At 36.1% G+C, this 15227-nt stretch overlaps 1 protein-coding gene across 1 annotated transcript; it reads right to left on the minus strand.

The window, feature by feature from the left end:
* Positions 1-1939: 1939 nt before the first annotated feature.
* On the minus strand, positions 1940-2973 carry LOC116092152 (olfactory receptor 5L1-like). The gene has a single exon (XM_031373501.1). The coding sequence runs from the start codon at positions 2944-2946 to the stop codon at positions 1987-1989; it is 960 nt and encodes a 319-aa protein (XP_031229361.1). The 5' UTR covers positions 2947-2973; the 3' UTR covers positions 1940-1986.
* Between the last annotated feature and the right edge of the window lie 12254 nt (positions 2974-15227).

Genomic DNA, 15227 nt, shown 5'->3' on the forward strand with positions numbered 1-15227 from the left:
GGCAGGATCGAACCCAAGGGGAAACCGAAAGTAACCAATCTTAACATAAACACGAGACCGGAGGAAAAGGAATTTCAAAGAAAATCCAACAGGCTTTGATCTGCAGCAGTCAGGCATTCTCTCCACAGGAGGCATCCGCAGTCCTGGATCTGAGGGCAGTTTCATTTTTGCTCTCCAGGATGAGGGAGAGGGAGCCCACATTTCACTCTCTCTCATTAAAAACAATGTAGGGTAAAAAGACATTCTCTTGACACATTTGCATGGGAATCACAGCTGGTGCATTAAGACACTCTCTGGCTCTGCCCCCCTTACTCCTTTTGTCTCCAGAAGCCTTCCCACGTTCTGGGAAGCCATCTTAGAGATCTGTGCACCCATGCTTAATCTACTGCCAAAAAAATTTCCCTAGGCCCCTTAAGGTATTAGGCAAATACCTATGTTCTTGCCTAGAATTCCAGTAGTCTCACACGGATTCTAGGTCAGCACTAACCCAATCTTACCGTGAGAATGACTACAATAATCTGGATCCTTTTTTCCTTAATAAACTAGAGCTCTGCATCCAGCGGTGGGGTCTCTCAATTAATTTCTCCTGTGTCCAAAGACTCACGTTGGGCACCATATGAGGGGGACCGTCCAGCGGGCCCTCACTCCCTGGGTGATCTCGGACTAGAAGATTATTGAGTACCTGTGGAAATAAGCAGGTGAGAGAAAGAGACAAAAGAAACCACACCAAGTAGATGTATCAAGGTGTTATTTTACGTAGGGGAGAACTGAGTTTATATAACCAGAGGCAGGATCGAACCCAAGGGGAAACCGAAAGTAACCAATCTTAACATAAACACGAGACCGGAGGAAAAAGAATTTCAAAGAAAGTCCGACAGGCTTTGATCTACAGCAGTCCAGCGTCTTCTCCACAGGAGGCATCTACAGTCCTGGATCTAAGGACAGTTTCATTTTCGCTCTCCAAGATGAGGGAGAGGGAGCCCACAAAACATGAATCAAGATGCATGAAGAAACATTATCTTGGTATTTGTAAAAAGTGACAAAAGAATATTTTATTAAGGTCAAATGCATATGCAAAAACCTACCAGAGACTAGAGATGTGCTTAGAGGTGAGGTGCATGTTAACTCTCACTATAGTGAAGAAAGAGTATGAAGAAGTCAGAGAAAAGTCATAAATGCAGGCACCAATAAGGCAAGCCAATGATGGAAAAGCCCAATACAGAAAAATACAAGGATAAAATGTACAAAGGATTATAAATAAAATGGGTTGAAAGTTCCTTGAGTATAACATGTAATTAATATTTCCTGGATTCTTGTGAATAAATGTTTTTCTTGCATTCATTTTTAACATAATTTTTTAATGAAATTCTATCTCAATACAGTGATTCAAATACCAACTAGTAAAGGAAACATCAAAAAACCTTTAATTTATATATTATATAGACTAGTTTATAAACTACAGATATTTGTGTACAAACTGCTTGACAAAATGTTAACAGGAAGTTAATTTTTAAGTGGATAATATATTCCATAAATTGTGCTATAATGAAGGTCTACAATCATAAAAAGATGCTTGGACTACATCATAACTCACATCAGCTTAAAATACTTCAAAATGAAGACCAACATATATGTACAACCTTTAAAGTTCCTCAATTGTGCGTGTGCACGTAGAGGATACCCAGGGATATGTGAATACTAAGACTCATTAATGAGTATCATTGTAGCCGGGCAGTGGTTGCACAGACCTTTAATCCCAACACTTGGTGGGCAGAGGCACGAGGATTTCTAAGTTAGAGGCCAGTCTGGTCTGCAGAGTGAGTTCCAGGACAGCAAGGGCAATATAGAAAAACTCTGTCTTGAAAAACCAAACCAAAAAAGAAAAAGAAAAAGAAAAAGAAAAAGAAAAGAGTAAGTATCATTGTAAAATAGTCATCATTTTCAATGCTCTATGTTTGCCTATATATGGGTCTTCACTATGAATCCCTAAGTTTTGCTAAAAATATCTAGTAAAGAATTCTTTTTAGAGCCTAATACTTTTCTGAGAGCCTCTTTCACATCCTTATTCCTCAGACTATAGATCAAGGGGTTCAGCATTGGAATGACAACAGTGTAGAAGACTGTAGTCACTTTATCAACATCTAGACTATTGCCAGAGTTGGGCTGACAATAAATAAAAAGGATTGTTCCATGGAAGACCATGATGACTGTGAGATGGGAGGCACAAGTCGAAAAGGCTTTGCGTCTCCCTTCTGCAGAGCGCATCTTCAGAATGGTGATGAGGATAAACAAGTAGGAGGTGAAGATGATCACAATAGTGAGAATCTCATTGAAATTGACAATGACAAACAGAAAAAACTCATTCATACTAACATCAGAGCAAGCAAGACTTAAGAGAGGAGGCAGGTCGCAAAAGAAATGGTTAATCACATTTGATTTAAATGATGGGATCTGAAGAGCTAAGCATAGGTGAATCAGAGAACACACTGATGCATAGAGGTAGCAACAGGACAATAGAACAAGACAGAGCTTTGGGGACATGATGACCATGTACAATAGTGGATTACAAATGGCCACAAAGCGGTCATAGGCCATTACAGCCAATAGGAAGACTTCAGTGATAGCAAAGGTACAAAACAAATAAAATTGTAACATGCATTCCTGGTAAGAAATAACTTTATCCTTGTTGATAATATCAGTGAACATCTTTGGCACAATGATGGAAGCATAGCAGAAGTCCACAAATGACAGGTGGCTGAGGAAAAAGTACATGGGAGTGTGAAGTCGAGAGCAGACCTGAATCAGCACAGTCATGCCCAGGTTTGCTATGACTGTCACTCCATAAATGACAAGGAACATCAGAAAGAGAAAGATTGCCAGCTCTGGGACATCAGAAAAGCCAAGAAGAATGAACTCTGCCATATAGGTACAGTTTACCTCCTCCATGTCTGTTACATGCAGTATAGTCAGGAAGACCTTAGTACTTCTGGAAAGAGAAAAGGGGAGAAAGAAGAGGTTTCTGTTAACTGCAGAAAAATATTGAATTAATGCCAAGAACCTAGGCTTGTAGTACAGGAAAACAGAGTTATAAAAATTTAAAAATATTAGGTAGTTGGGATTTGTACAAAAATCAAAACTCAGTAAATGTCTCTCATATGTGTTAGTATAAGCCACAATTAAATTAAGTATATATCTGGGGAGGGTGGTACAATTTTGTTTGAAAAACATTAACTGCTATAATTTGATATGTGATGAGATTTAATCTAATCAGTGAACTTTATTAAAGATTTGACCTGGCTGTCAATGGTCTATTTTGTCTAGCTCATATACATAGTTGTACCACATTCACACACCCTAACAATATGAAACTAGGAGAAAATTACCTACAATTACATGTTGTAGTACTATAAAAATTTCATCTGAAGTTAATGCCTTGGGAAAGTTCTGAAATTTCAATAATATTCAAAATTAAAAGTAAAATTCAGAAACCCAATGATAAATCCATAACACTTTTCATTTCTTTTTAAAACTACTTATTTCATTATAAGCAAGCTCTAAAATGAGTCAAATATATGAGTCAATTTTAAGAAAATGAATGGGAAAATATATTTAAAATCTTATTAGGACAATCAATAAAAATTAAAGCCTAAATTATTCTAAATTAAAGATAGTAAGCTCAGTGTTTTATAAAATCTAATCATATTTAAAATAATTTAAAAGCACTTACAAAGTTGTATTAGAATATTTCTTAGAATATTAATGCAATAAGTTATCCAAAGGAACCATCATTAAATTATGGCTCATCATTACATATAAGTTGGAATATGGAAAGGACAAATTAGATTGTCCTTTTCAAATTATATCTTAGATATGATTAATTATGAAAAGTTAGAGCATGCAAAAACATAAATCTGGTATTATATAATAACATATATAATGTATATGTTAGATATAATATATATTTTACACTTGCCCAAATTATAATATATTTATATGTGTTATACATATATATATTCATATATTATAATTGCCTAAATTAAGAAAAAATGAATGAAAACTTCACTAGATTTGTTTAAGTAACTTGTTAGATATAGTGGCTGACTTAAAATGTCATGACAGTGTAAACATTGTCTCATAGTAAAGTTTCTTATTCCCCGACTTTCTGAAATAAAATGCATTGGGAAAATGCATATTTTTTTGTTACTTCAAATAAAACTGAGGAAAACAGAAACAAAAACTGAAAGAGTGTAGCATTGTAGCATTTTTTTCTATTGTGAACTAACATGTATAGCTTTGACTTCATCATCTTCTTTGTCAAGCAGAAAGAGTGAGAAAGAGAGAGAGAGATTGACAGAGACAGAGAAACGGAGACAGAGAAAACAGAAGGCAGACGAAAAGGAAAGTAAAAGGAAAGAAAGAAGGAAGGAAGAAGAAAGGAGGAAGGAGGGAGAGAAAGAAAGACAGACAGAAAGAAAAATCAACAAACATACTAAAATAAAAGTAAAAAGCCTACAAACAATCAACCTTACACTAAGAAACTTAAGCAACTAAATACAGCTGGAAGCACAAGATGTTCTCTTATCCAGTGAGGAGTTCAAGAATTGATTATATGATGGTAATGATTAGTCCTGAAAACATAGATATATGCACTACATAAATGAACAGGTAATATTTAGGAAGGTAAGTATATATGCATGCAATAACAGTGAGACAGACTTATGGAAGGAAAGCTGGCCAAGGTATATGAGATGCTTTAAAAGAAGAAAAGGAAAGAAGGAACTTGTAATAAAATTAAAATTCCCCAAACAACAGCAAAATCATTTAAAAAAGACTTTCCTTAAATCCTTTTCTAGTCATACAAACAGAAAAATGAAGAAAGAAAAGAAAGGGCAGTGAAATGAAAAGTAAGCACAAATGTAAAGAATGTTAGGAAAATTTTCTTGGAAGTCAGGTTTACATTGTTCTATAGGGATAACATTGAAATTACTTTTTAATAAGTTCAAAGAAAATTGAATACAAAATGCTTATCTCTGTTCACAAGCAATAACTGACTGCCTGACTACTGCAGAAAAACTATTGAACCCTCTGAATTGGTTATGATGGCAAAAGGAAGCTCATACTCTGTTGTGAAGTAAGTTGATACAAGAGAGGAAAGAGAGAACTAGAGTATCACACACATGCAAACACACGTATAAATACATGCACACACCCAAACACCCCCAGACATAAACAGAGGAGAAAATAAAATGAAAGACAGAAAAACAGATGGAAAAAGAGACAAAAAGAAAAGTATATGTGACATCTTTAGTCTCCAATTTTCACGCTCATAATGTTTGATATTAGAAAGGAATTATTTTCATTTGTTATCATCTGTCATTCCTGAAAACACTAAGGAGCTCTCTAATGTCTAAGTAAAGTTTAAGAATTCTCATATGCAATCCACATTAGAAAAGAGAAAATTTAAATATATTTAAAAAAATAACTTTACTTGATAAAATAGACTTATTTCCAATGTTCAGTAATAGGAGTCTTATGCGTATGAACAAACCTGACACACATACTCCCAACCACTGCAGATTTTAAGCATTTCTCATCAGAAGAGAGTTTATGTCTGGAAATTAGTATCTAGGGAAAAGAATCTCTTGTGTAAAGCAAAGACTAATTTCTATGCCATAACAAAGTTAATAAAACTGAAGTAGAGATGTATATCCTCGTGGGCTAAAAATGTTCTCTGTGGAATATCAGCAGAAATTTGTTTATAAGCCACCAAGATTTAGGGAGGTGTTCCACAACAATATTAATAAAGTTAAATAATGTAAAGTATATGTGAAAATACAGCATTTGTACTGCAGTCTGCCCTTATAAAGATTAAATAATATCTTTGGCAACAGATATTTTAAAATGTCTTATGTCCAAGTCTACTAAACCTTCAGATAAGGGCCTTGTTTCCTAGATGACAGTTTCCTTGAGAATTTCTGGAAACCTTATCAAAATGCTCTAAACATTTTTCTCCTTTTTTTATATTTTCTTTCATTTTGAATCATTAATTTTTTAATCTTTATGCCCCATCCCTCGTTGACTCTCTATCTCCCTTCTCTTTGCTTTGAGAAGGTGGAACCGCTGTGGGTATCCAAACATCCTGGTGACCAAGTCTTTGCAGGTCCATCCTCTCCCACTGGGCACAGACAAGACAGTCATGGAGATCGAAAAACATGTCTATTACATGTGTGCCAGGGGCTTTGGTATACTCTTTGAGTAGTGGCTCAGTCTCTGAAAGCTCCTATGAATCAAAGTTAGTTAACTCTGTTGGTCTTCCAGTTGGGTTCCTATCCCTTAAGGGCTTTCAAAACCTTCCCCTCTTTTTCCTAGGACTCCCCGTTCACTGTCCTTTATTTGGCTATGGTCATCTGCATCTGTTTTACTCAGCTTCTGGGTAGAGCCTCTCAGAGGACAGCCACAATAGACTCCTTTTTACAAATATAAGAGTATCATTAATAGTGTCAGGGATTGGTGTTTGCATAAGGGCTGGGTCTCAAGTTGTTCTAGGTATTGGTTAGCCATTCCTTCCGTCTATGATCCATCTTTGTCCCTGCATTTCTCTTAGACAAATTTAGGAGCATGGAACTAGAATGGAGCATTATTCCTCACTTCAGGGGGTAACTTCTTCAGATTCCATGTCCCCACTGTTAGGCATTTTGGCTAAAATCACCTGCATAAATTTCTTGGATTTTCCCACACCCTAAGTCTCTGGGAATTCTGGAGAGTTGCAAACATATAGCCCTTCACCAGCTGCAGATTGCCATTCATTCTCCTGGCCTTGTGAGGCTCTCTCTTTTTTCCCTCTCCACTTCTGATCTTGCCCCTAATTGCCCCCCTCCCTTATCCTACCCAGCTTTCTCCCTCCCTCTGGTTCCTATGACTATTTTATTCACCCTTTTTACTAAGATTCCAGCAAGCTCACTTGGACCTTCCTTCTTGTTCAATTTCTTTTGGTCTTTTGGTATCATGGATATTCTATATTTTATAGTTAATATAATCTTATCAGTGAGCACATACCACGCATGGTTTTGGCATCTGGGATATCTCACTCAGATATCTTCTAGTTCCATCTCTTTGCCTGTAAAATTCATGATGTCCTTGTTATTAATATCTGACTAGTATTCCACTGTGTAGATTAAGCATCTCAGTTGTTTCCAGTTTCTGGCTATTTGGAATAAACCTGCTATGAACCTAGTAGAGCACTTACTCTTAGGGTATGGTGGAATATCTTTTGGGTAAATGTCCAGAAGTCATGTGGCTGGGTCTTCAGGTACAAACAACTATTTCCAGTTTCAAAGCAACAGATTGATTGCCAGACAATTTCCTGAATAGAACACCAATTACTGAAGCTTTAAAATCAGCAATTGATAAATGAAACTTCATGAAACTAAAAACTTCTGTAAGGCAAAGACACTGTCCACATGGAAAAACATGGCATCCCACAGTTGGGAAAATAACTTCACTAAACCTACTTCCTACAGAAAGCTAATATCCAAAATATATAAAGAAATCAAGTAGACTGCAACAAACCAAATATCCCAAATTGAAAATTGTATACAGAATTACCAACAGAGTAATCTCATTGTCCTAGAAGCACCTAAAGAAATATTCAACACTCCTAGTGATCAGGGGAAAAATGCAAATCAAAATGACCTTGAGTTTCATCCTTACATCAATCATAATGGCTAAGATACCTCAGCCCTTTTAAGGTTCTGAGCCCCAGTGTAGGGGAATGCCAGGGCCAGAAAGTGGGAGAGGGCGGGGTGGCAGGCATGGGGAAGGGGGAGGCAACAGGGGTTTGGTTTTGTTGTTTTTGTTTGTTTCTTTGTTTTTTGGAGGGGAAAATGGGAATGGAGAAATTCGTATGTAAATAAAGAATATCTAAAATAAAAAATAATAATAATAAAAAAAAATCACAAGCAAATGCTGTCAGGGATGTTGAAAAAGGGGGATAATCCTCCACTGCTGGTGGGATTTCAATCTTATACAAGTTCTTAAACTTTTCTTTTAACAGTGTAAAAAGATCTCTAAATTTCAGGTTAATCCAAATGACCTATCTATTTACCTTATAAACAGTAATCCCACTCAATTGGTACATTAATGGTATACTCAAATTACACTAATGGTATACTCAAATCTAAGTTGCCATAGGGTGGATTTGAGATGTGATTTGAGAGGGCTCCAAAACATTTATAAAGTCATTTGATACATTCTTTTAAAAAACACTAACAGTTAGGAATGGTTTATCCTTTGCCTGAGTACCTCTCATTCCCAACCTTCTTCATAATGCTGTGTTAAAACTTTTGCTTAATAAATTCCAACTCCGCTCCATACTGACACATACACAAGTCTGTCAGCTTTACCAGAAAGAAGATCTCTGAAAAGATGTCCTATTCAGCTAGAAAGAGCAATGAGACACTTTGGCTCCTGCCCTGTTGCTGTAGTTAGATCCAAACAAGTTCAGTGGTATCACTATATAAAAAAATTTTGTTTCTCTTGATGAATATGTGGATTGTCCAGACTTAACTACATAATGAGCACATGTAATTAAAATATCTGATTCCCCCAAGCATATATAATTATTATGTGTGTGTCAAAAATTCAGCTCCAATGTTATAGAAAAAAATATTCCAAGTAATCAGCCCTAGATACCTGTACATTGCAAGCAGCATTATCTGGAAACAGTAAGTAAAATGTTCATGTGTGCATACACACACACACACACACACACACACACACACACAACTATTATAATTTTGGAGGGGGCCCAAGAGGACACTAAGGTCAGAGAATGGTGGAAGCTATATAGATGTACTTCTTGTGTGTCAAGTTCTCAAAGTATATACAGTTAAAAATATATCAACACCCAGGTTTTGGAAATAACCATGTAAATCCAAGCATATAGACTCTATAGATGGCTCACTGGGTGTAGGCACAAGCACACTGTCCTGACAATATTAGTTTCAACCCAAATTTCCACAAGATTCAGGTAGCAATATGCTCCCAGAGTTTTCATTTATGTAAATTCACACTCAGGCACACAAACACACACACACACACACACACACACACACACACACATATATTTCATAATTGAATGTTTCTATATGCCAACATTGTTGTATCAAATGTGCTACTATAATTCAGATTTCATTGGTGTTTGTCATAAAATTGTTCTTTGTCATATTGTTATGAAACATTTTAGTTCTCAGCAGAGACCACTTTACAATAAGATAAATTGGCCAATAATAGTAGCCACTTAGCTTCTCCTAAAATTTATATGGAAATTGTTTGTTTAAACTTCATCACAGTCAACCAAATATATATTAATGAATTTATGCTAGTCTAGAGAAAATGCAAGCAAATTTGTGGGAAAATAAAAATAAGTTGCTACAATGGCAAAGTATCAGTTTGTGGTCTCGCAATCGGCTTGACTCTATGGTTAAAGATACAAGCTCAAAACGATGTTCTCTTCCTTCTGGATTTAGAGCTGCATGGCCACCACCAAGAGAGAAGCACATTTAGTGAGTTATTTGGATTCTGGAGACGGCACATTCCTCACTTGGGTGTGGCTACTCAGTCCCATTTACCAAGTGGCTCGGAAAGCTGCTAGATTTGTATGGGGCCTGGAACAGGAGAAGGCTCTTCAACAGGTCCAGGCTGCTGTGCAGGCTGCTCTACCATTTGGACCATATGATCCAGCAGACCCAATGGTAGTTGAGGTGTCTGTGGCAGATAGAGATGCTGTTTGGAGCCTCTGGAAGGGCCCTGTAGGTGAATCATGGAAGAGACCATTAGAATTTTGGAGCAAAGCTCTACCATCATCTGCAGACAACTATTCTCCCTTTGAACAACAGCTCTTGGCCTGCTATTAGGCCTTAGTGGAAACTGAATGTTTGACAATAGGACACCAAGTTACTACGTGACCTGAACTACCCATCATGAGCTGGGTGCTATCAAATCCTTCAAGTCATAAAGTAGGACGTGTACAGCAGCAGTCAGTTATCAAATGGAAGTGGTCTATATGTGATAGGGCCAGAGCAGGTCCAAGCAAGCCAATAAGGAACATCCCTCCATGGCCTCTGCATCAGCTCCTGCTTCCTGACATGTTTGAGTTCCAGTCCTCACTTCCTTTGGTGATTGATCAACAGCAGTGTGGGAGGTATAAGCTGAATAAACCCTTTCCTCCCCAACTTGCTTCTTGGTCATGATGCTTGTGCAGGAATAGAAACCCTGACTAAGACAAATTGGAAACTTTTATCTCTCAGCCTCCAGATTAGGGCCACAGGTGAGCCTTCTAATTCTGAATTGTAGTTCATTTCAGATATAGTCATGTTGACAACCAGGAATAGCCACTACAATACACCCCTTGTCAACTTGACAAAAATAATATCTCATGTCCACATGAAACAATAACAAAATCACAAATACTCCAAACATAACTATTCCTTGTACAATCACAAACGCATTTGTAAATTTACAATGGAGCAATGTCCCTTGGGAACATACTTGAGAACTATGTTCTCCCTTCTAGATTTAGAGCTGCATGGCCTTAAATGAAATCATACCAGTCATCTGCTTTCTCTAGGTGTTCTGGCCTAAAATGTTAATCTATGCTTGTATATTCTATTTTCTATCTATTTTTAGATCTTTGTAATAACTTCTCAAGATTTCCATGTACCAGAGCTATATTCACCAAAGTAAATTTTCACATGAAACCTTTCCTAAAGCACATCTGTAGGCATCTTTGGAAAGTTTACCCAGCTGTTATATGGTTAATTATGAACAGATATAAAATACTTCTGGTGATAAAAAGGGATTTCTTAAAATTATCAGCTTTGTTCTCAGAGATACTTTAAACTTTTAACTCAAAAAACTATGCTGTGAATATGTGAATACTACTATTTAATTTGGAAGTATTCATTTGATGATTAGTCATGGATGAGAAAGCCAGAAATACATTTAATTGGATTGTCTATACCAAATCATTATACATTTGGGAAGAAACTTGAATGGAACAATAATTATTTTCTCTGTCTTTCTTTGAGTTTTCAAAAATTCAGAAGTATGTATATAGTACATATTTAAAAGCATGAATCATACATAAAATTGAGGGTATTCCTAAGAGTATTTCATTTCCTACATCTTGTTCACAGGGTGATTGAGTTTTGTTTTGTTTTCTAAAAGAAGTATTCTAACTTCTAGTGTTTTTCTGTATAAAAATTTTATAGAGTGATATTCAATTTTCATTCATATTGTTTTGCTGTGTTTTCATTTAACCTTTTTAAAAAATTACTTAATCTTCTTTTTATATTCCAGAATTTATCTTCTCTAGGTCCATCCTCTGACTATTCAACATCCCATACCTCTTCCCCTCATTTCCACGAAGATGTTTCCCCCACCACTACTCCTCCCACCAGACCTCCCTACTTCTTTAGACTTCCAGTGACTTGAGGGCAAAGTACATCTTCTCTGACTGAACCCAGACCTGGCAGTCCTCTGCTATACATGTGTTGGGGGCCTCATATCACCAGGTATATGCTGCCTTGATGGTGGTGCAATGTCCGAGAGATCACGGGGGTCCAGGTTAATTGAGTTGCTGGTCCTCCTACAGGGTCACCTTCTCAACTTCTTCCAGCTTTTCCTTAATTCAACACAGGTATACATCTTCTGTCCATTGGTTTGGTGTATATATCTGTATCTGACTCTTTCAACTTGTTGGTCTTTCAGGGGGAAGTCATGATAGGCTGCTTTTTGTGAGCACTCAATAGCCTCAGACCTTGGGACCTCCCCTTGGACTAGATCCCACTCTGGGCCTGTCTCTGGACCTCTTTTTCCTCAGGCTCTTCTCCATTTTTATCCATTCAGTTCTTTCAGACAGGAACCATTATGGGTTAGAATTTTTGTGGGATTGCAACCCCATCCCTGTCTTTTTACTGGAGGTGGACTCTACAAGTTCCTGCAACCCAATGTAGGGAATTTCATCTAACATTCCTCCCTTTGAGTCCTGAGAGTCTCTGACCTCCCAGGTCTCTGGTACATTCTTGAAGGTCTCTTCCCCCCTTACTCTAACTTCCCGAGTTTGCCAGTTTCTATTTTTTCTGCTGGCCCTCAGGATTTTAGTATTTTTTCCTCACCCAATACTTGATTATGTTTCTTTCTTTCCCTTACTCTCCCCTTCCCCATGCAGATCCCTCCCTCCCAACTCCTATGGTTGTTTTCTTCTCCCTTCCAAGTGGGATTGAGACATCCTCACTTGGGCCCTTTGGCTTGTTAACTTTTTGAGTTCTGTGGACTGCATCCTTAGTATTCTGTACAAATTTTTGGCTAATTCCTACTTATTAGTGAGTACATACTATGCATGTCCTTTTGGGTCTGAGTTACCTCACTCAGGATGATATTTTCTAGTTTCATCCATTTGCCCACAAAACTCGTGATGCCATCATCCTTAATAGCTTATTAGTATTCCATTAAGTAAATTAACCACATTTTTTTTGTATCCTTTCTTTGGTTGTGGGGCATCTGGGTTGGTCCAGCTTTTGGCTATCACAAAGGAGGCTGCTATGAAAATGTCATGGTTGGGCATTTTTTCTTGCTAATTATATGCCTTGTAAGGCTTATTTTAAGCCAATACAAAAAATATCAACATAAATGTAAATGTCCAAACTTAAACATTTCTATTGAGTCTCTTGTGTTTCACTTCCATCTGCTCAAAGGTTTTCAAACACTCTTTGCTTTTGTCCGCCTACCAGGATCATAGGCTTCATGGAGATTCATCTTGTTTACTCAGGATATTATCAAGTCAACTAATTTATGACTTATGGATAAAGCAATAGCTTTATTATATAATTTATCCAGAGGGGATTTTCTTTATCTGTATCATTAAAAAATAGATTGCACTTTTCCTCACATGTGTTTTATGACTCTGACCAAATATCAAATGAACTAAGACCCATGATAGAGAAATAACTTTTATGCTGTGTACTCAGACATTTTGGGAAGAACAATACACTCTTGCCACAGTGAAAACTGGTAAAATATATCTCCTGCATTCTGCACTCAAAGCCAGTAAGAAGCTGACTGAGTTAAATTTGGTTTGCTCAGAAATGTTTCAATTCTTGAGCAATGATGGTGTTTTAAAGGCCTACTATGAGCATTTCCCATGAGCTTTCCACCAGACCATGGAAAATTAAATCAATGATAGTTTTTAAAGTCAACATTTATTATAGAACTATTAACAGTAGATAAAATACAAGACAGTAATGAATAAAGACAATGTGTTATAGAGTGGAATTCATGAAGGTCATTGGTAAGAAAAAATATATAATCATATTAAGATGATTAATTCAGGGTGAGAAAGAAAAAATGTTGTATATTTTCTGTCACATATGGTCCCTAGAGTAGATAGGTTAGTGAAAAATTATTTAAGAGTCAATACATAAAAAAATATTGACAAAGAAAAATCAGATTCAAGATAGTAACCTGAACACAAGCTAATTTCTATTCTAACATTGTAAATACAAGGGAAGATATGTCTATCAACAACAAAAAAGAAATACTTTACAAACTGAACTTATATATAAAACTAAAAACAATTGTGGTTGAGAAACATTGAAATTTTGGAAGTGAAATATATTACATAATTTTAATAATATGTGAGTTCAACAAGGAGCTATAGAAATCCTATGGAGAGTAAGATACCATTTCAAACCCACAAATGAGGCATTATCTACTGGTGGATATTCTAAAATAAGTGATGATACAGATAGCCCTGAATAAACTTGATGAGTCCAAGAAAAAACAACAGAAAACAAAATAAAACAAAACATTCTTGAACATGAAAAAGAGACATGGAGGGAGTAGGGAACACAAGGGCTGAGGGAATCAGGAAATGGATTGACAGTAATGAGGCAGCATATGTATGCAATTGTCAAAGTATAGTTCTAATATATATACATACACATGTATGTGTGTGTGTGTGTTTATGTAAGTGTAGAGCATGAATAGAGGTAACTATAAATACTTCATCAGTAGCCGAGTTAGCATGAAGACAGAATTAAATATAAAGCAAGAGAAGACAGAGTTAAGAATTTCTATCTTCTTCTGAGTTTAAGGCCAGCCTGGTCTACAGAGTGAGTTCCAGGTCAGCCTGGGCTACACAAAGAAACCATGTCTCGAAAAAAACAAAAAAACAAAAACAAAAACAAAACAAAACAAAACAAAACCTAAAGAATTTCTATCTTCAATGTCAGTTCTCAAGAGGATGAAAAAAAAAAAAAACAAAGAATTTTTCAAGGAATTCAAAGCTTTTTTTTAATGCTCCTTTGTAAAGGAGCTTTTTAGATAGCTAAGCACTTATAACAGATTTCTAGTCTTCCAGAGGACCTGAATTGAATTTTAAGGACTCAAATCTGGTGGGTTCTAGGAGACAGAAACTTTAGCTCCAGGAGATCCAGGACTTTTCCACCCTCTGTGGGCTCTGAACTCATATGAAGAGATCACACACTGCATATTCATACCATATAATTAAAATATAATATTCTTAAATTAAGAGTATTCAAACATTTTCTTAAATGTTTCCTTATTATCAAATATTTCTAAGGCATAGATGCTATAAAAAACATTGCAAGAGTGAAAATAAAGTGGTTAGAAGCATGAAATAGCAAAAGAAATAAATTCTAAGCAAATATATGTGATACTATCACTCTGTATATGCACATATGTTAGTGTCATAATTTTCAGTGTAACTTATAGGCATTGTATTTTGAAATAAATAAAAAAATACAGAATAAATACAGAAAAAAATGAGAAACTGCAAAATCTTTCTTCTTAGATTTGGGAAGACCTCATACAAAATGAAATGTATTTGCCTTGGTAGAGTATGAATCATAACTAACAAATTTAAATAAAATGATGAAATTAATTTGAAAACTTGGAATCCATTACATGTTATGCTTTTATATTTGGGAGTCACAATACTGACTATAAAAAGGATTCACTCAAAACTAACATGAACCTTACTACATTTTTCTAGTAATCTCTCTGCCAGTATCTACCTTTGATTCTGCATCCTGATAATACAGTGTTCATTGGAATATATCTTAAGAGTTCACAAATTTACTGAGAGCACCTTTGACATCCTTGTTTCTGAGGCTGTAGATCAAAGGGTTCAGCATGGGAATCACTAC

The sequence above is a fragment of the Mastomys coucha genome, unplaced genomic scaffold (assembly GCF_008632895.1).
Source record: "Mastomys coucha isolate ucsf_1 unplaced genomic scaffold, UCSF_Mcou_1 pScaffold15, whole genome shotgun sequence".
Taxonomy (NCBI): domain Eukaryota; kingdom Metazoa; phylum Chordata; class Mammalia; order Rodentia; family Muridae; genus Mastomys; species Mastomys coucha.